This window comes from Saccopteryx leptura, chromosome 3 (genome assembly GCF_036850995.1).
Source record: "Saccopteryx leptura isolate mSacLep1 chromosome 3, mSacLep1_pri_phased_curated, whole genome shotgun sequence".
Taxonomy (NCBI): Eukaryota; Metazoa; Chordata; class Mammalia; order Chiroptera; family Emballonuridae; genus Saccopteryx; species Saccopteryx leptura.
In genome coordinates, this window is record NC_089505.1 from 28,802,448 (window position 1) to 28,822,860 (window position 20,413).

General features: G+C 38.2%; 1 protein-coding gene across 1 annotated transcript in view; it reads left to right on the forward strand.

The window, feature by feature from the left end:
• The first annotated feature begins 889 nt into the window (after window positions 1-889).
• The window catches only part of AHI1 (Abelson helper integration site 1), a 155,806-nt gene continuing 136,282 nt past the window's right edge, over window positions 890-20,413 (forward strand). The window contains exons 1-5 of the mRNA XM_066373173.1: window positions 890-1,178; window positions 9,984-10,486; window positions 12,607-12,782; window positions 17,050-17,269; window positions 18,235-18,427. Of these exons, the coding sequence (XP_066229270.1) occupies window positions 10,122-10,486; window positions 12,607-12,782; window positions 17,050-17,269; window positions 18,235-18,427 (954 nt within the window). The 5' untranslated portion in view covers window positions 890-1,178; window positions 9,984-10,121. The remainder of the gene's footprint in view (window positions 1,179-9,983; window positions 10,487-12,606; window positions 12,783-17,049; window positions 17,270-18,234; window positions 18,428-20,413) is intronic.

A 20,413-nucleotide genomic window follows, 5' to 3' on the forward strand; every position in this document is an offset into this window, starting at 1 on the left:
TACTGGAAAAATGGTGGCCGCTTAAAACAAGATACAAACCCAGAAAGTTTTTAGTGGAAAGGTCAACAGCTCAGTTTGGGACACATTGGACTGGTAATATTTCCATCTTCTCACAGGAACTAGAGAAACAAATGAGTATGGTGATGCCAATGGGCACGGAAAAGCGGGCCTCCAGAGAAATCTGCCTAACGCCCTCACTGTGCAAACGATGCAACAGGTTATACTGCGTGACTGTAACTGCGGAAAACTGAAGAGTGGGGGAGTGACTTGTCTAGTATTTTTCCATCCCGGATGATTCAGAACTAAAGATGGCGCCTGTGACAAAAATTAGGAAGTGGGAGGGGCCACTGGGCATAGAAAAAGATGACGTTTTCCTTTTTGTTCTGCTTTATACACATACTGAGATAACTTAGCACCAGACCACTCGTGGATAATTTTTTCCTTAAAATTTGGTCTGTAGTACAAATCTTCATTCTGCACGCTTAAAAGAATGTTCCCTATTGTGGGCGCGATCGCGTGGGGGGTGTCGATTGTTTCTTTCCCTTATTCCTTACTTATCTTTGGCGGGTTCCACGACAGCCTCCCCGGCTCGCTTTTCCCCGTCCCGTTTTTCCCAGCGCTGGCTACAGTTCTGGGGTGCAGTGGTACTTTTTCGTGGGCTAGCTCAGGTCCTAGGGGCAACTGCGCACTCCCGGTGTCCCATCCCGCTTCAGCGGTCGTGATTCTTCTCCGTTTCAGGACTGCGCGGGCGCGAGGCGTGCGGAGCGCAGCGCAGCGCGCGGACCCCGAGCGCGCACCCCACCGCAGAGGACGGCGCGCCCCGCAGGAGGGTGCGCGCGCCGCTTCCGCCGGTGCTGCATTGCAGTCCCTTCGGGCCCGGGGGAGGCGGTGCGGAGACGGGGGCGGGGCCGCGAGGGGCGGCCAAGCAGGGCAGCGGTCCAGACTGGACCGCATCGGTTGTCAAGGGAACGGTGGCGTGGGCGGGCGCTGACGTCTGCGGACGACGCGCTGGCCGCATTGCGGCACTGGACCCGCTCAGAGCTGGGTTTGCTGGCCGCTGCCTCGGCTGTGGGTCCCTAGACCGTCAGCCCGCCCCTCCCGGCGCGGGAAGTCGCTTCGCGCAGTCCCGGCATCTGCTCCGGTAGGCCGGGCTGTCGGCCCACTTCGCTCCCCTGCGGGTGAGTACGGAGCGGGCGCCGGAGCTCACGCTCTCGGCCGGCCCCAGCCGCCCGGGGGACGGCGGCGAGGGCGCCGCTCGGGTCCGGGGGCGCCGGGGCGGCAGTGCACCGCCGCAGGCTGCGGGGCCGAGCGCCGCCGAGCGGGGAGATGTGGTTTGGGACAATAAACTACGTTCTTTCTCGCTCCCTTCTCTGAGCTCCCCGGTCCCGGAGTGTTCAGCGTGGTGTCCCGAAGGAGTGCATGCAATCTTGGCTTTTCCCAGCAGGGTGTCCCGAAAAAGTGTAATCTTTACTTTTCCTATTCCCGATTCTGGTCTCAGTCGCTAGAGTATAAAACTCTCAAACGCTTTTAAATCAGATGCGTAGTAAGGGCGTTTGTTTCCTTTTAGGATGCTAGGCTGGTGCTGGCGGATAATGACTATGAATGCCTTTTTAATTACATCTGAGAAGAGCTGATCGGTGCCTTTCATTTATAAGAAAAAAGTCGAATTGCATTGGTAGGGTCTTTTCGATATGTATAAATATACAGAAAAAGTAGACTAAGAATCTCTACTGTGAAACATCTACTGATTGGAGTATATGGCTCCCCCCCCCTTTTTTTAAGGAAAGGATGCTAACAGTTTTTTCACCTGTTGCATTAATAATCGCTGTTAACTGCGTGGGCTTTCCGGGAAAATATTGCGTATTATTAGGATTGTGGGGAATTAAAAATATATATATTTGAAATAAATGCGAATACCAAGAGCATTTTTGAACCATATTTAATTTAGAGACTTGTTTATTTATGTAGATTTTCGTTAATTTATTAATTGAATTTTATATAAAGGTTATTTTCTTTCTTTCATTCTTTCTTTTTAGGCAAAGATGCTAACAGTTTTTTCACCTGTTGCGTTAATGATGGCTGTTACTGCGTGGGCTTTCTGGGAAAAGATTGCGTATTATTAGGACTGCGGGGAATTAATATATTATATATTTGAAATAAACGCCAATACCAAGAGCATTTTTGAACCATATTTAATTTAGAGACTTGTTTATTTATGTAGATTTTCGTTAATTAATTGAATTTTGTATAAAGGGTTATTTTCTTTATTTCATCCTTTCTTTCTTTTGAGGCAAAGATGCTAACAGTTTTTTCACCTGTTTCATTAATGATGGCTGTTACTGCGTGGGCTTTCCGGGAAAAGATTGCGTATTATTAGAACTGTGGGGAATTAAAAAATATATATATTTGAAATAAACTCTAATGCCAAGAGCACTTTTGAACCATATTTAATTTAGAGTCCTGTTTATGTAGATTATCGTTTATTGAATTTTAAAGGTTTTTCTTTTTTCTTTTTTTGAGGAAAGGATGCTAACAGTTTTTTCACCTGTTGCATTAATGATGGCTGTTACTGTGTGGGCTTTTTGGGAAAAGATTGCGTATTATTAGGACTGTGGGGAATTAAATATATATATTTGAAATAAACTCAAATAACAGCACTTTTGAACCATATTGAATTTAGAGGCCTGTTTGTTTATGTAGATTATCATTTATTTATTGAATTTTGTATAAAGGGTTTTGTTTATTTTCCTTATTTTTTTGAGGAAAGGATGCTAGCAGTTTTTTCACCTGTTGCATTAATGATGGCTGTTACTGCGTGGGCTTTCTGAGAAAAGATTGCGTATTATTAGGACTGTGGGGAATTAAATATATATATTTGAGATTAATTCGTATACCAAGAGCATTTTTGAACCCTATTTAATTTAGAATCTTGTTTATTTATATGTTATCAATAATTTATTAATTGAATTTTGTATAAAAGGTTCTGATTTTTTTTTCTTTTCCTTCTTTTTTGTATAAAAGGTCTTTGTTACTTTTTTGCTCTTTGCTATAAAATTCGGTTAAATAGTGAGTTATCCAAATGACATAGCTTTTTCTCACCTTGATGTTTAATCATATCTTGACTAATAATCAGGTGGTTAGAGAAAAAGTAAAATGAGATAAAACATAACACAGTTTTCCTATGTAGTATTCCGTAGCAGCACCTGTCAAAAGGGGTTGTGAGGGAGATTTAAAATGTAGTATATGTGAGGTCCAAGAATGTCCTTTTAAGTCTTATTTTAGTTTTTGCCATTGGTGCTACTAATTAAATATTGGTCATTATATAATTTATTTGCTGTAATATATATTAACATTGAGAGATGGTTCTGTAATGTATTTGCTGTGTTGTTAACTATTGTTTATCAGTTGTGCATTAAATTATAAACAGGGCCATGGCTGGTCTGCTCAGTCAGTGAAGAGCCTCGTCTTGAAAAACAATGCAGCTTCATCCCCAGTCAGGGCACACAGGGAAGCAACCAATGAATGCTCGCCTTGCCCCTCCCCTAGCTCTCCTCCCTTCCTCCTCCCCTCTCTCTCCCTTCTCCCTTTCCCCTTCCCCCTCCCTTTTCTCCCCCTTTTCCCTCCCCCCTCCCCTCTCTCTTCTCCCTTCCCCCTCCCCTCTCTTTCCTTTCTCCCTTCCCCCTACCCCCTCTCTCCCTTCTCCTTCCCCTCTGTCTCCCTTTTCCCTTCCTCCTCTCTTCTCTCCCCCTTCTCCCTTCCTCTTCCCCTCTCTCTCCCTTCTCCCTTCTCCTCCCCTCTCTCCTCCCTTCCCCCTCCCCTCTCTTTCCTTCCCCCTCTCTTCTCTCTTCCTTCTCCCTTCCCGTTCCTCTCTCCCCTCTAGCTCCCATCCCCCTTCCCTCTCTCCCTTCTCCCTTCCCGTTCCTCTCTCTCCCCTCCAGCTCCCATCCCCCTTCCCTCTCTCCCTTCTCCCTTCCCCCTCCCCTCTCTCTCCCCTCCAGCTCCCATCCCCCTTCCCTCTCTCCCTTCTCCCTTCCCCCTCCCCTCTCTCTCCCCTCCAGCTCCCATCCCCCTTCCCTCTCTCCCTTCTCCCTTCCCCCTCCCCCCTCTCTCCCCTCCAGCTCCCATCCCCCTTCCCTCTCTCCCTTCTCCCTTCCCCCTCCCCTCTCTCTCCCTTCCAGCTCCCATCCCCCTTCCCTCTCTCCCTTCTCTCTTCCCCTCCCTTCTCTCTCCCTTCTCCCTTTTCTCTCTCCCCTCTCTCTCTTCTTTATTCTTTCTCTTTCTGCCTCTCTCCCATCTCCCTTCTCTCCTCCCCTCTCTCCCCTCTCCCTCCCATTCTCCTTCCCCCTCCTTTCTCTCCCCCTTTTCCCTTCCTCCTCCCCTCTCTCTCCTCCCTTCTCCTTCCCTCTCTCTCCCTTCACTCCTCCCCCTTTCAACCTTCCCCCTCCTGCTCTCTCCCTTTCCCCTTCTCTCTCTCTCCCTTCATCAGTCTGTTTCTTAAAAAAAAAAAAGCCTTGGCTGGATAGCTCATTGGTCTCACGGAGGTTGTGGGTTCAATTCTCTGGTCAGGGCACATACAGGAGCAGCTCCATGTTCCTGTCTCTCTTTACCTGCCTCTCTCAAAATAAATAAACAAATAAGTAAATAGTAAATAATGTAAATACATAATTTACTAAATGTATTTTATCACCTAATTATTTTAATACACTAGTAATGGACATAAAGTAGTTTTATTGAGCACCTATGATGTGCCAGCTACTTACTATGTTGATCACTTTTTTTTTTTTTTATTAACTCTATTGGGATAACATTGGTTCACAGGATCATATAGGTTTCAAATATACCTTTGCTTTTTTTTTTTCCTTCTTTTCCAAGTAAGAGGAGGGAAATAGACAAGACTCCCACATGTGCCCCAACTGTGATCCATCTACAGCCCCCATCTGGGGCCAGTGCTCTGCCTGTTTAGGGCCATGCTTACAACTGAGCCATTTTTAGCAGAGCTCCATGGAGCCATCCTCAGTGCCCTGGTCATATGCTGGAATCAATTGAGCCATGGCTGTGGGAGGAGGAGAGAGAGAAAGAGAAAGAAGGGGAGGGCGAGGGGTAGAGAAGTAGATGGTTGCTTCTACTGTGTGCCCTGACCAGGAATCAAGCCTGGGACATCCACGGTTGGTCAACACTCAACCACTGAGCCAGTTGGCCAGGGCCTCAAGTATACATTACTATGATGCATGTCTGTGTGTTGTATTATTTGCCCACCACCCCAAATCAAATAATCTTCTGTCACCATTTATTTGGCCACTTTATTATTTTACTACCCTCCCACTCCTTTCCTTCTGCTGACCATTGTAATGTTGTCTGTGTCTATGAGTTTCAATTTTATATTCCACATATGAGTGAAATAATATGGTTCTTAGCTATTTCTGACTGACATTTTGCTTAGCATAACATTCTCAAGGTCCATCCATGTTGTCACAAATAGCAGCATCTCATGTTTTTCCTTTTTTAAAAAATTTTATTGATATTTTTTTAAAGAGAGAGACAGACAGAACATTGATCCTTTCCTGTATGTGTCCTGACTGGGGATCAAACTGGCAACCTCTGCACTTCAGGATGCTCTAACCCAGTGGTCAGCAAACTCATTAGTCAGTAGAGCCTAATATCAACAGTACAATAATTGAAATTTCTTTTGAGAGCCAATTTTTTTTTGTTGTTTTTTTTTTTGTATTTTTCTGAAGCTGGAAACGGGAGAGACAGTCAGACAGACTCCCGCATGCGCCCGACCGGGATCCACCCGGCACGCCCACCAGGGGCAACGCTCTGCCCACCAGGGGGCGATGCTCTGCCCCTCCTGGGTGTTGCTCTGCGGCGACCAGAGCCACTCTAGCGCCTGGGGCAGAGGCCAAGGAGCCATCCCCAGCGCCCGGGCCATCTCTGCTCCAATGGAGCCTTGGCTGTGGGAGGGGAAGAGAGAGACAGAGAGGAAGGGGGGGGGGTGGAGAAGCAAATGGGCGCTTCTCCTATGTGCCCTGGCCGGGAATCGAACCCGGGTCCCCTGCATGCCAGGCCGACGCTCTACCACTGAGCCAACCGGCCAGGGCCTGAGAGCCAAATTTTTTAAAGTTAAACTATATAGGTAGGTACATTCCTTATCTAGGTAGCACCTGCATGTGGCATTTTGTGGAAGAGCTACATACACTCAAGGGGCCAAAGAGCTGCATGTGGCTCACGAGCTGCAGTTTGCCAACCAGGGCTTTAACCAACTGAGCTTTCTGGCCAGGGCATATTTTATCTTTTCTTATGGCTGAGTAGTATTCCATGTCTTGGTCACTTGTGAATAATGCTGCAATGAACATAGGATTACATATATCTTGGCAAATAAATATTTTTAAGTTTTTCGGGTAGATACTCAGTAGAGGGATTGCTGGGATGTATGGTAACCTTATTCTTAATTTTTTGAGAAACTGCCATAATGTTTTCCATAATGGCTGTACTGTACTAGTTTACAGTCTTTTCAGCAGTGAATGAGGGTTTCTTTTTCTCCACAACCTATCCAATGCTTATTATTTGTCTTGTTGATAATAGCCATTCTATCAGGGGTGAGGTAGTATCTCATCATGGTTTTGATTTGCATTTATTTAATAGCTGGGGAAGTTGAATATCTTTTTATATATCAGTTGGCCATTTGTATGTCTTCTTGGGAAAGGTATCTATTTGAGATCTCTGCCCATTTTTAACTAGATTGTTTGTTTGGTGTTGAGTTGTATGAGTTCTTTCTTTCCTTGTTTCTTTCCTTCTTTCTTTCTCTTAATTGGATTTACTAGGATGACATTGGTTAATAAAATTGTATAGGTTTTGGATGTATAGTTCTACATCACATCATCTGTATATTGTATTGCATGTTCATCACCTCAAGTCAAGTCTCCTTCCTTCACCATTTATCCCCTCTTTATAGTCTTCTTCTTCCCCCCACCCTACTTTCCCTCTTGTAATCACCATACTGTTGTCTATATCTATGAGTTTTTCTTTTTCCTTTGCCTGATCTCTTCACCTTTTTCACCCAGCCCCTAAACCTCTCCCCCTCTGACAGTTGTTGATCTGGTCTCTGTATTTGTGAGTCTGTTTCTTTGTTGTTTGTTAGTTCATTTTGTTCATTCGTGCCACACAGAAGTGAAATCATATGGTACTTATGGTGAAATCAAGTACCTTGATGGTGTCTTTTTCTGACTGGTTTATTTCACTCAGCATAATACTCTCCAGGTCTATCTATGCTATCACAAAAGGTAAGATTTCCTTTGTTTTTATGGCAGAGTACTATTCCGTTGTGTAAATGTACCACAGCATTTTTATCCACTCATCTGCTGATGGGCATTTGGGATGCTTTCAAACTTGGCTGTTGTAAGTAATGATGCACTGAAATAGAGGTGCATAATTCTTTTGAGTTAATGTCTCAGGTTTCTTCAGATATATTCCCAGAAATGGAATCACTATGTCATAAAGAAGTTCCATTTTTAATTTTTTGAGGAACGTCCACACTGTTTTCCACAGTGACTACACCAGTCTGCATTTTTCTTGTCTTATTGCGGTGGCTAGGACTTCTGGTACTATGTTGAATAAGAATGGTGAAAGTGGACATCCCTGTGTTGTTCCTGGTCTTGAGAGAAATGCTTCTAGATTTTGCCCATTATGGTATTGGCTGTAAGTTTGTCATTTATGGCCTTTATTACATTGAGGTATGTTCCCTGGATTCCCACTTTGCTGAGAATTTTTATCATAAATGAGTATTGAATTTTATGAAATGCTTTTTCTGCATCTATTGATATGATCATGTGATTTTTAGCCTTCATTTTGTTTATGTGGTATCTCACATTTATTGATTTGCAGATATTGTACCAACAGATTTATTGCATCCCCTGAATAAATCCCACTTGAACATGGCATGTGATCTCTAATACATTGCTGGACCTGGTTTGCTAATACTTTGTTGAGGATTTTAGCATCTGTGTTCATCAGGGATATTAGCCTTTAGTTTTCTTTATTTGTAGTATCTATCTGGTTTTGGAATTAGGGTTATCTTGACCTTGTAAAATGAGCTTGGGAATCTTTCCTTCTCTTGAATTTTTTAGAATAGTTTGAGTAGGATAGGTGTTAGTTCTTTTTTAAATGTTTGTTAAAATTCACCTGTGAAGCCATCTGGTCTAGGACTTTTGTTTGTTACGAGTTTTTTTTATTTCTGCTTCAGTTTCATTAGTTGTAATATGTCTATCAGATTCTCTGGTTCTTTCTGATGCTATTTTGGAAGACTATATTTGTAGGAATTTCTCCATTTCTTCTAGATTTTCTTAAGTTGTTGGCATATAGTTGTTGGTAATATTTTCCTATAATCCTTTGTATTTCTTTGGTGTCAGTTGTTACTTCTCTTTCATTTGTGATTTTATTTATCTAGTTCCTCTCTCTTTTTTTCTTGAGAAGTCTAGTTAAAGATTTGTCAGTCTTTTCAGAGATCCAGGTTTTGGTTTTATTGATCTTTTATATTTTTTAAGACTCTATTTTGTTTATTTCTGCTCTGATCTTTATTATTTCCTTTCTTATACTCACTTTGTTGTTGCTCTTTTTCTAGTGTCTTTAAGTTTAAAATTAGAGTATTTGTTTAAGAGATTTTTCTTATTAACTAAGGTAAGCCTGCAGTGCTATGAATTTCCCTCTTAAGACTGCTTTTACTGCATCCATTGATTTTGAGTTGTGTTCTCATCTTCATTTGTTTCAAGGTATCTTTTGATTTCTTCCTTGATTTTATTGTTAACCTATTCATTGTTTATTAATATGTTATTTAGCCTTAATGTCTTTGTGTGTTTTTCAGTTTTTTTCTTCTGGTTGATATTATGGTCAGAGAAGATGCTTGACATGATTTCAGTCTTCTTAAGTTTATTGAGATTTGTTTTGTGTCCTAACATATGGTCTCTCCTAGAAAATGTTCCATGTGCAGTTGAAAAGAATGTGTATCTTTGAAGTGAAATGCTCTAAAGGTATCAGTTCAATCCATCTGATCTAGTATGTCATTTAAGACCACGGTTTTCTTGTTGATTTCCTGTCTGGAAGTTCTATCCATTGATGTCAATGTGTGTTAAAATCCTTCTATGACTGTATTATTATCAATATCTTCCTCTATGTCCATTGAGATTCACTTTATATATTTAGGTGCTCCCTTGTTGGGTACATAAATGTTTACAGGGTTATAATCTCCTGTTGGATTGCTCCCTTTATCGTTATGTAGTGTCCTTTTTTGTCTCTTACTATAGCCTTTGTTTTAAATAATTCTGACTTTTTTTAATCTTTGGGAAATTTCTCAAAATATTTATTTTATTACTAGTACCATTATCTTTTGATTTCTAGCCTTTTTCTATTGAAATATCTCTTTTAAAATAATTTTTATTGGGGAAAGAGATACAGTTGTGTGCATATTAGTCTGTAGTTTGATTTAAATTGGTAATATTTAACACCTAGCCATATTTTCAGCGATATATTTAGACTAATTGTAGAGTGATCCTACAGCTATATACCTTTGGTTTTAGAATGTAACAGTGAAACAAGATGAATGACCTATGTGTATTTTCTAAGGGTGAACCTTAAGTGCTTTACCTCAGTGGCTCTTTTATCAATTTCTCTTAATTAGAATAGGGATCATTCTGCCAAAGAGGAAAATAACAGTTGAGATTTGAATAATTAATTAACTTCTTAAAAGTCATTAAGCACTTTTTCACATGTTAATTAACTCATTTTATCAGAACTTACCCTCTGAGATTACTAATCTAATTCTGAGAGAATGAACAAGAAGAGTGCTTATCAGGTGCTCTGTGTCACTATGTTCAAGGAAAAAAATAAAATAATATTTCCATAGTGTTCCACCGTTGAACACTAATCATTATATTTTATCCTTGCATAACTATGCTTAGCTTAACCTTTGTTATTATGTCTTCTCTTCCTAGTTTGACACTGTTAGAAGTAATCTTCAGAAAAGTGATGAAATAGTTGCTGCTAACACTAATAACGCAGTGAAGAACACACAAGTCATAGAAAACCAACCAACCAATCTACAGCCAACAGCTGAAAACCCAGATGGTGATATGAGTCTGGAGAAAGGCAAGCAAGAAGAGGCAAGTAAGAAGGTTACAAAGACAGTGTGCCCGCTGACTACACAAGAAATGGAACAGGAAACTCCAGAGAAGACGGTGGATTCTGAACATGAGAAAAATGAGAAAGCAAATGAAGAAAAAGGAAGTAATTTAGATGAAGAAGAAATGAAGCAACTGTACCAGCTCCTGGTAGCTGAAGGAATGACGAAGGAGATTAAGAAGAAAATAAGAAGGAAACTCAAAGAACAGTTGATATGCTTTTCTTCAGATACTTCCTTGCATGATGACAAATTGAGCAATGAGAATAAGAAAACGAAGATAAAGAAAGCTCTCATTTGGTCTAATGCTGAAGCCAGGTATTTTACATTGTTAAGTAGAAAATGTTCTCTCAAAAGTTATATTCTTTTTAACTTTTAAGTGATATCTGTAGCTTCACAAAGAACATTTTAAAGTTTCATTTGGACACATTGCAGGACAAGAATAATAGCTAACCTTATTATGCGCTAAATGCTTTACAAGAAGTACCTTATTTATTCCCTATAGCAACCCTGTGGGGAATAGTAATAGCTTTTGTAGATGAGGAATCTGAGGGTTTATGTCACAGAACCAGTAAGAAGCTGAGCCAAAACCTTGGCTGTTTTGCTCCATAGTGTCTACCTTTCCTCACTACATCTGCTTTTTAAATCATAGAAACCGAATTACTTCCCCTTTTTGAGTTATAATGCCTGACTGGATATGTGAATATAGCATTTTCCCCTTGTTATATACAAATAACATTTGTTCATTGTAGAACATACAGAAACGAAGAAAAAAATAAAAATGATCCATCCATCCAAAGATAATCACTATTAGCAATTTGGTATCCTACCCTTTTTCTGTATATGATGTCTATACACATATGCTTGCAATATACAGTGTGAACTTCTGTGCATCTAGTCGTATAAAATGTGTCTCTGCTTGGAGAAAACAGAATAGAAAATGTCCTTTTACTACCATGATTTTAGGTGAGCAGCTTGAGGTAGAAACATTCTGTATCAGACTAATTGGTTGGTGTATAGTTTTCCCTAATGTCCTCATCTAAAAATAATTCCCCTTGTATCAAAAGCTAGACAACCAGTGGTAACAAAGGGAGGGCAGATAGAGTTGCTGCAGGGACAGGTGAGTGTCATTTGTTACCTGCTGCTGCATTAGAAAAACCCCAAAAAACTACTACTCCAGAATTTAGCAGCTTAAAACATCAAACATTTCATTGCTCATTATTTTGTGAATCAGGAACCTGGGTGTGGCTTAAGTAGGTGTGTTTGACTCAGGGTCTCTCACAGGCTACAGGATGAGCCAGGATGTCAGCTGGAGCTAGGCATCCCAAGACTTGGCTGGGTGAGGGAGGAACTGCCAAGTGACATTGCTATTGGAAGTCTTGGATAATCCACTTCTCAGTTTACTCTTGTGACTGCTGGCAGGTTTGGGTCCTGACTGGTTTTGGGTCAGGGACATCAGTTCCTTGCTATATGGACCTGCTAATGTGGGCTTCTCGCAACTGTGGGCACTTGCTTCTCCAGAGCAAGGGCTGAGAGAGAGAGAGAATTCAGTGTTTTGGAACCTAATCTTTGTAGCCTCTATTACTTTTGTCACAGTCTTGTCTATTAGAAGTGTCAATGGAAGGGGATTACAAAAAGCTATGGGTGTTACAAGACAAGGATTATTGGGGCCATCTTAGAGGCTGTTCACCACAGTATATTATAAATCATAGCTACCATATGAATAGGAAGCCGTACTCACTATTAAGTAAACTTAGTTCATGAATTTTAAATAAAAACATGGCTTACATGATAGGGACATGCAAAGGATATTGTTCTCTTTTAAGTACTAGTATTTATTGATGTGACAAAATATGGCTTTATGAAATGACTAATTTGAAATATTTTTCTAATCTTTTGATTTCTCAACCTCTTTTTTGAAATAGTATATATATGGGAAGTCTTTGATTTTTTACTTGATAGATTACAAACAGATTTTACGAGCCCCTGGAAAACAGGAGCAATATATTTTTACCTAGAAATCAAAGGTTGACTATCTCAAGCCTTTTGAAAAGAAACTTAGAACACATTTTTTTGCTTTTAAATAAAGTAATTTAGAAAGTTGGTCATTAATCATTTACTTGGCAGCAGAGTGAAGATGCTTTCATCAATCCTATGTAAAAACAGATCCATTGCTCATAAAACATCATTTCATTTTTCCCTGGAGTTTACAGCTCAGTTTAATTTGGCTCATGGGGTATATAACCCATCACCAAGTATAAAATAAGTATAATAGATTGACAGAAAACCATTTTATTGCAAAAGAAAACCCATATATCTCCCAGCTGGAAATAATACGGATATTAGGGTTATCCTTGCGATTCACTGTTCACTTTGCTGTACAATGAATAATAGTAATAATCCATTTGTAATGACATGTACCTGGGTTATATTTGCAGTACATTGTCCTTTGATGAAAAAAAGGTATGTGAACAAAAGAAGGAAAAGCCAGTTGAAACAGCTACTTCAAATAACAATCAGGATTGTGAAATAAAGTCTATGGAGAAAAACATAGAAGACAGCATGCAAGATGATGAAAAATTCAACCCGAAGGAAAAGAAGCATCCTAAAGCAGGTTCGTTATCCCAATTAAATGGAAACTGTGTTCCTTGGTAAAAATAACTTGATTTTAGGAGTTTGTCCTTAAAATTGAAGAAAATATCGTCCCAAAAGATGTCATTGAAAAAAACTCCAATCTAGCCTATTTGGTACTTGTTCTTGGATTCATCTAGATTAAGTCATTTATTTGTGACTATGAGTCCAGGTGATAAGTTAGTATTACTTGAGTCAGTATTACCTGAGTCATTGCTAATTCCTAACTTATTTGAATTCAACTCTAGAACAAATTAACTTTGTAGGTGCTATTATAGCATAGAAGTTTTTCTTCCATCTGCCACTGAGTTGAGAACCCTAAATAATTTCGACTCATAGTTGCTGAAAGCTATAAATGGTCAAAAGCCAGTGGACATTTCGGCTGGCAAAGCTGCATGCTTCTGTCAAACATGGTGTCCTCAGCCCAAGTCCACTTACATCCTTCCCACTTCCTTTTCCTCTTGTTTTTCATCTTCCTCTGTACTCATATCTTTCCTCGTATTTTTTTTTTACTTATTACTCTTGCATTTTTCCTACTTCATACATCCTTTTTTTGTTTTGGTTTTCCATTTAATTGGCCAAAAATTAGGACCAAAATAAGCAATTTAAAAAACAACTTTTTTTTTGGTCCTGAACTAAGAGTTCTTTTGTTTTTTTAAAATTTTATTTAGAGAATTAAATTTAATGGGGTGACATTGATCAGTAAGAGTACATGGGTTTCAGAGAAACATTTCTGTAGCATTTGAACTGTTGATTAGGTTGTGTACCCATCACCCAAAGGGAAATCATTTTCTGTCACTGTGTATTTCTCCTTTACTTCTCTCCTCTGTGGCTCCCTCCCTCCCGGTTAATCACTTCACTTTTATCTGTGTCCATGAGTCTCATTTTTATATCCCACCAGTGTGTGAAATCATATAAATTCTTAGCTTTTTCTGATTTATTTATTTTCCCTCGATATAATGTCCTCAAGGTCCATCTGTGTTGTCATAAATGACAATATGTCATCACTTCTTAAGGCAGAGTAGTATTCCATTGTAATAGATGTACCACATCGACTTTATCCAGTTCTCTATTGAAGGAAACTTTTATTGAGCATTTTTAAAATTTGTGGTAATTACTCATTAGATGATGTGATTGATATTTTGTGGTTTCTATGATTAAGTTTTAGAAAAGTGCACACATTATAAATATACTACTTAGCGACTTTTCAAAAACTAAAAATGCCTATAAAATCATCTAAATAAAAAATGGAGCATTATTAGCACCCAGGGTCCCCTCAAGTCCTTTTCCAGTTCATTGCCTTTCAGAAGTTAACATTGTCACCTGACCTGTGGTGGCGCAATGGATAAAGCGTCGACCTGGAAATGCTGAGGTCGCCGGTTCGAACCCTGGGCTTGCCTGGTCAAGGCCCATATGGGAGTTGATGCTTCCAGCTCCTCCCCCCTTCTCTCTCTCTAAAATGAATAAATAAATAAATAACTTTAAAAAAAAACAAAAGAAGAAGTAAACATTGTCTTGACATCTAACAGTTTGTTTTTGCCTGCTTTTTTACCTTCATATAAATAAGATCCATTTATTGAATTCTGTGTTCTTTTGTGTCTGGCTTTTTTCACTCAACATTATTCTTGTGAGATTTATGCTGTTGTTGCATGCAATTAAGCTTATTCATTATCAGTTCTGTTCTTGTACTGTATAGATATCTACTGTATAAATATACCACAATTAATTTGTCAATTGTATTGATGGACATTTGAACTGTTTCTAGTTTCAGGTTATTACAAATAAAGCTGTAATGAATACTGTAGTCATGTCTTTTTGCAAGTGTATATATACATTTTTATTGGGCATATAAAGACATATGTATACATTTTTATTGGTTGTATAGGAATAGACTTATGTCATAGATTATACATTTTTTCACTTTAAAAGGTACTATCCATTTTCCAGAGTCTGTTTACCAGTTGTGATTAACAGGATTTGAGAGGCTCCTTTGGTCCACGTCTTCACTAACATTCATGTTGGCAGTATTTTTAAATGTTAGCCATTTTTAGTTGCACATACATTTCATTTTGACTTGAATATTTTCCCATGATAACTAGTGAAGTTGAACATCTTTGTGTTTATTGACTACTTGTATTTCCTCATTAATAAATTTGTTTTCAGTGTATTTTATTTTAAGAAATGAAATGTCTGTCTTTGATTTATGAAAATATTTTATATATATAGACATCAGTCTTTTCTCATATATAAATACATACACACATACATTTATTGTAAATATCCTTCCACTCTGGGTTGTTTTATTTTTCTCTTACCGGTATCATTTGAAACATAGTCAATTTTACAGGCAGGTATAACAATCCTAAACATGCATATATTCAATAACATAGTTCAAAGTATACAAAGAAAAAAAATAACAAAAATAAAAACAGAGAAACACAAAATCTTAGAATTTTAATATCTGTCTTAATAGCTGATAGAATAAGCAAATAAAAATTTTGAAACAGGTAAGATTAGCTGAACACATTAAACTAATAATTTAAGTTAAATACATAGAACACTGCACACGACAGTGTCAGAATTCACATTCTTTTCAAGTGCACATGGAATATGTAACCAAACTTACCATAAGCTGGTCATAAAGCCTCAATAAATACAAAAGATTGAAATTCACATTGTTCTTTGACAATGGCAGGTAGCATCCAAAACAAAAAGATAATTAGAAAAGTCATCTATTGTCTTAGACCCGTGATGGCGAACCTTTTTATAAAAACTGCCCGCCTTTGCAGTGCTGGTCAACCTAGTGGGCGGTCCAGCTTTCATGGTGGGCCAATCACGGGGACTGTTTGGTTGCTCTGCTACCGCCCACCATGAAAATGGAAATGAGAACACAGTTTTATTGAATGATAATGCAGTTACAGCGTTCAGAAACGTGATATATAGCCAAAGTAGTGGCTCAGATAAAACTTTAAAGTCTTAAATGCATATAATGACTGAGTTCTCATAATATCCATCTTATAAAGCTAGAAATAAACAGCAAATCAATCCCAAAGAAAGTGGAAAGTAAATAATACAGACAGATGAAATAAGTAAATAATACACAGTGTACAATAGATAAAATCAGAGCTAATAAAATTGGCTCTTTGAAAAGATTCACAGATTGAAAATCCCCAGACTGATCAAGAAATGAAGAGATAACAAAGTACCAATACCCAGGGACATCCTTTCAGATGTACAGACATACAAAAATGGAAATTTTGAATTACATGAACAAATTCCTCAAAAAATAGTCTATCAAAGTTGATTAAAAAAAACAGAAAAATTGAAGTCTAATATTCATTCAAAAACCAATTCTGATTTACAATTCTTCCTGAAAAAGAAAAAGAAAAACAAAAAACCTTCAGGCTAAATGGCTTGATTAGAAAATTCTTCCAAATATTTAAGGAAGAAATAACACCAATCTATACAATACTTCCAGAGAAATGAAAGAGATGGAACATTTCCCAATTACTTTTGAGACTAAAACCTTGATATTAAAAACTCTGGGTATTTCAAGAAAGGAAAGGTACAAACCCATGTCTTACATGACCACAGATACAAAAATCTTAAAATGTCAGCAAATAAAATCCAATAATAGATTTTTTAAAAAAGAGATAATATATCACAACCAAGTGGCTTTCCCACCCCTGCCAAGAACAAAAAGATGGCTTAATATTAAAAAAGACAGCTTAACATTTAAATATTAAGATTAATAGGAAAAAGGGCAAAAATTTATATAATCATGTTGATGCAGAAAAAGCACCTGATCAAATTCAGTATCTACTCATGATAAAAAGTATCATTAACAGATGATATGATTGCATATGCATCAATTGACCTGCTGCATCGTACTACATCCTGTCCGGAAGCATAAATTACAATTATAAATGAATCAAGTGATATAGATATATTCCACTTAAAAATACCTAGATAAAAAATACTTTTGATCTTTTCTCTTTTTATTTTGTTTTTGGTCCTTGTTGGGGAAGTAAGAAAGATTCTTTATTTAAATGCATTAGTAATTTCAGTGTTTTACGCTTAGAGTGTAATGTGCTATAACCTGGCTTTTTTCCCCTTTTTCCTTGAAATTTCTTTATTAACAAGGACAAATGACTATGAATCATAAAGATTAAGTGACATGAAAATATAATTTATATTGTTGAGTATATGGAATAATTAATTCTACTGTTGATTTTCTTCCATGCTTGTAGTTTCAGATAATGAAGACAGTGATGATGATGATGATGGTGTTCATGAAATAACAAGTCGAGATAGTCCAGTTTTTCCCAAATGTTTGCTTGATGACGACCTTGTCCTGGGAGTTTATGTTCACCGAACTGATCGACTTAGGTCCGATTTTATTTCTTACCCGATGGTAAAAATTCATGTGGTTGATGAGAAAACTGGTCAATATGTCAAGAAAGATAAAAGGTAACTTTTTTAAATTTCAAAGCCAACTCTTGAATTAAATATGTCTGCAGAAAGGATCCTATTTTCTGCCATTGAAAGTCAATGCAAATAGGGCTGTGGGTTTGTGTTGGAGAACAGTTGACCAGTTGTAACTGTTCCCCAACCAGTGACATTGATCGGTGTGTTTTACAGAAGACAGAGAAAGCATCTGTTAATTTAGTGAGCCATGTCAACTGGAGGGGAGTTGAGAGAGTTTCTGCCAAGCTTCATGACTAATTTATGACACTGTAAATCATCTTGTGTTGCACTATAAATACATTTGTTTTCTAACGTCCTGTTTTTGTTTTGAAATTAATATGTTACCTGGGCCTCAAGTGATAAATGAATCTTAAATTTAACTTTTGCTTCCTATTCTATAACTGATACATCCTTGAAGGCCCAAATTAAAGAATGAAATAAATGATTATACTAGAATTAAAAAAAAAACAACCTATCAGTTTGGAATGGTGGCAAGGATGAGAAACATGAGGATTATTAAAAAAGGTCATTGACTTATTTAGTTGTCTTAGGTCATACAAAGAAGGTACGACACACCTGGAAAGTTGTGTTCCTCTTGTGCTCATTTTCTTGTTTAAATGCACTGCACTATTTTATGACAAACTCACTTAAGATTCTGAAGGAATTAATTTGTTCCAGCTTTGAGTACTAAAGGTATAATCATACCTCTCACTTTATATTTCTATAATTAAATAATTCTGTGAAATCAACTGATAGTATGTAATTGCAAAATGAAGTGAGTACTACCACTTTTAAGTCTCATAAAATTTATAATTTTCTACATGGACAGTCAAAGCAGTTTTTTCTTACATAGTATGGCTATTTGTTATTCCCAGATGCCTCACCTTGAATACCATATTTTTCTTTTTTTCTCAACATTCTCAAATGTATAAAGAATTGTGTTAATAGAAATATCTTTTTTTGAACAGTCAACGGCCTGTCTCATCTTCCTTTGAAAGCAACAATCTGGACTATGTTCTTCCTGTCATAACCCAGCGATATGATTTCAGACAGTTAAATTCAAGGTTTCCAAAGTGGGAGGAACAAATTATATTTAATGTAAACTTTCGCTCTTTGCTTCAAGATTTCAGTGAGAGCCCTAAAGTCATCCTGTTCTTCGAGGTATGGATTGAGTAGAGCAATTTAAACTAAATTTTAGTTATTACAGTTGTCCCTCAGTATCCCTAGGGTGGGTTCCAGGATCCTCTGAAGATAACAAAATCTGTGGGTGCTGAAGTCCCTCATAAAATGGTGTGGTTTTTGCATATAACCTCTGTTTGCATACAGGCTGTAGCAGTGTATGCCCACACATCACTTCATTGGTGGTGTTTCAGTGTTTGGCAAATTCAAGTTTTGCTTTTGAGAACTTGCTGGGCTTTTTTTTTTTTTTAATCTATACTTATTTGAATCTTTGGATGTGGAAGCCACAGATACAGAGGGCCAATTGCATAACATAAATGTAAGCAATTGTTTTAATAGTTCAATATATGACAAAGTAGTATGAGAATTTAATTTCTGTTATTTAGTGTTTGGGATATGCAAGGCAGAAACAAGTGAGAGTTACAAGTAATAGCATATTTGTTGAGCATATGCTAGTATAAGTAGTTAGCCAGTGGATTTACTCTGTTGCTTAATCCTTATACAATAACAATGCCATGACTATTAACTGAACCTAGTCTGTATCTATCTTATCTTTTATACTTAACCCATCTCACAAAGTATAATCTAATTTAATAATATCAGACTCCATAAGAGTTTGTATGCTAGTAAGAGAAATAAAGGTTTAACATAGCAGATCACTTGACTAATACATGTAATATATAACCAAATGAAGTAGAACCTTTTCCATGTGAAGGGTTAGTGAAGGGTCAGAGCAGTTAGGAAAAGCTTTATGGAGTAGATGGCCTTTGAGTTGAGACGCTATTCTAATACCATATTTGAGTGCGAAAGAAATCAAGGAGTATAAAGTGATTTTTCTCAGTACAATTTTAAGGGCAGGTAATTTGTATTTGGAGGTAGTTTAAACCTAATTACGTTTTTTTTAAACCAATTCATGTTATCTCTCCATAAGCATAGGAAAGTAGAGAAAACCTCTTTTCCAGTTTAAGCAGGATGGTGAATTTTAGCTTGGTAAGAGCAAGTCATGACCAAAACCAATTACTGATATTGTAGAGTTACTTGCTTTTATAATCCTTGACTTTTAGGTGATCTTCGTGAGTTTATGAAACAAATATTCCACCATTCGCATCTGATTATGTTGTATGATTTATACAAAGCTATGATTTCTTTTTAAAGTGATAGAATTTGTATGTCAAGGAACCTTTGTCATAGAAATTTGTCATTGGTTATAGCATTCTTTTATATTCATTATAGTAGAAGCACAAGATTTAAGAAAGATTGTTGCTATACAAACACTTTTGGTTGCTTCTTAAGTTGTTGTTTTTTTTTTTGTAATTTTTCTGAAGCTAGAAATGGGGAGAGACAGACAGACAGACTCCCGCATGCGCCCGACCGGGATCCACCCGGCACGCCCACCAGGGGGCGACGCTCTGCCCACCAGGGGGCGATGCTCTGCCCCTCCGGGGCGTCGCTCTATTGCGACCAGAGCTACTCTAGCGCCTGGGGCAGAGGCCAAGGAGCCATCCCCAGCGCCCGGGCCATCTTTGCTCCAATGGAGCCTTGGCTGCGGGAGGGGAAGAGAGAGACAGAGAGGAAGGAGAGGGGGAGGGGTGGAGCAGATGGGCACTTCTCCTGTGTGCCCTGGCCAGGAATCGAACCCGGGACTTCTGCACGCCATGCCGACGCTCTACCACTGAGCCAACAGGGCAGGGCTGCTTCTTAAGTTTTAACATAAAGTGTTATTGTCTACAAAACTAATTTTTTATTTCAGCTTGTTAAGGGTTTATTGAGGACAATTTGATAATAGCTACCAGAAGTCTTTAAAAGTTACTCTACTTCTTGGTATTTTTTCCTAAGGGAAAAATGACAAGTACACAATGTTGTATGTGCCAAGGGTATTTAAGCACTGTTTATAGTAGCAAAAACTTTAGAGACAGGTCTTTTCAACCAGTTAAAGTTTGGTTAAATTAAGATTTTTTTATTAAACTT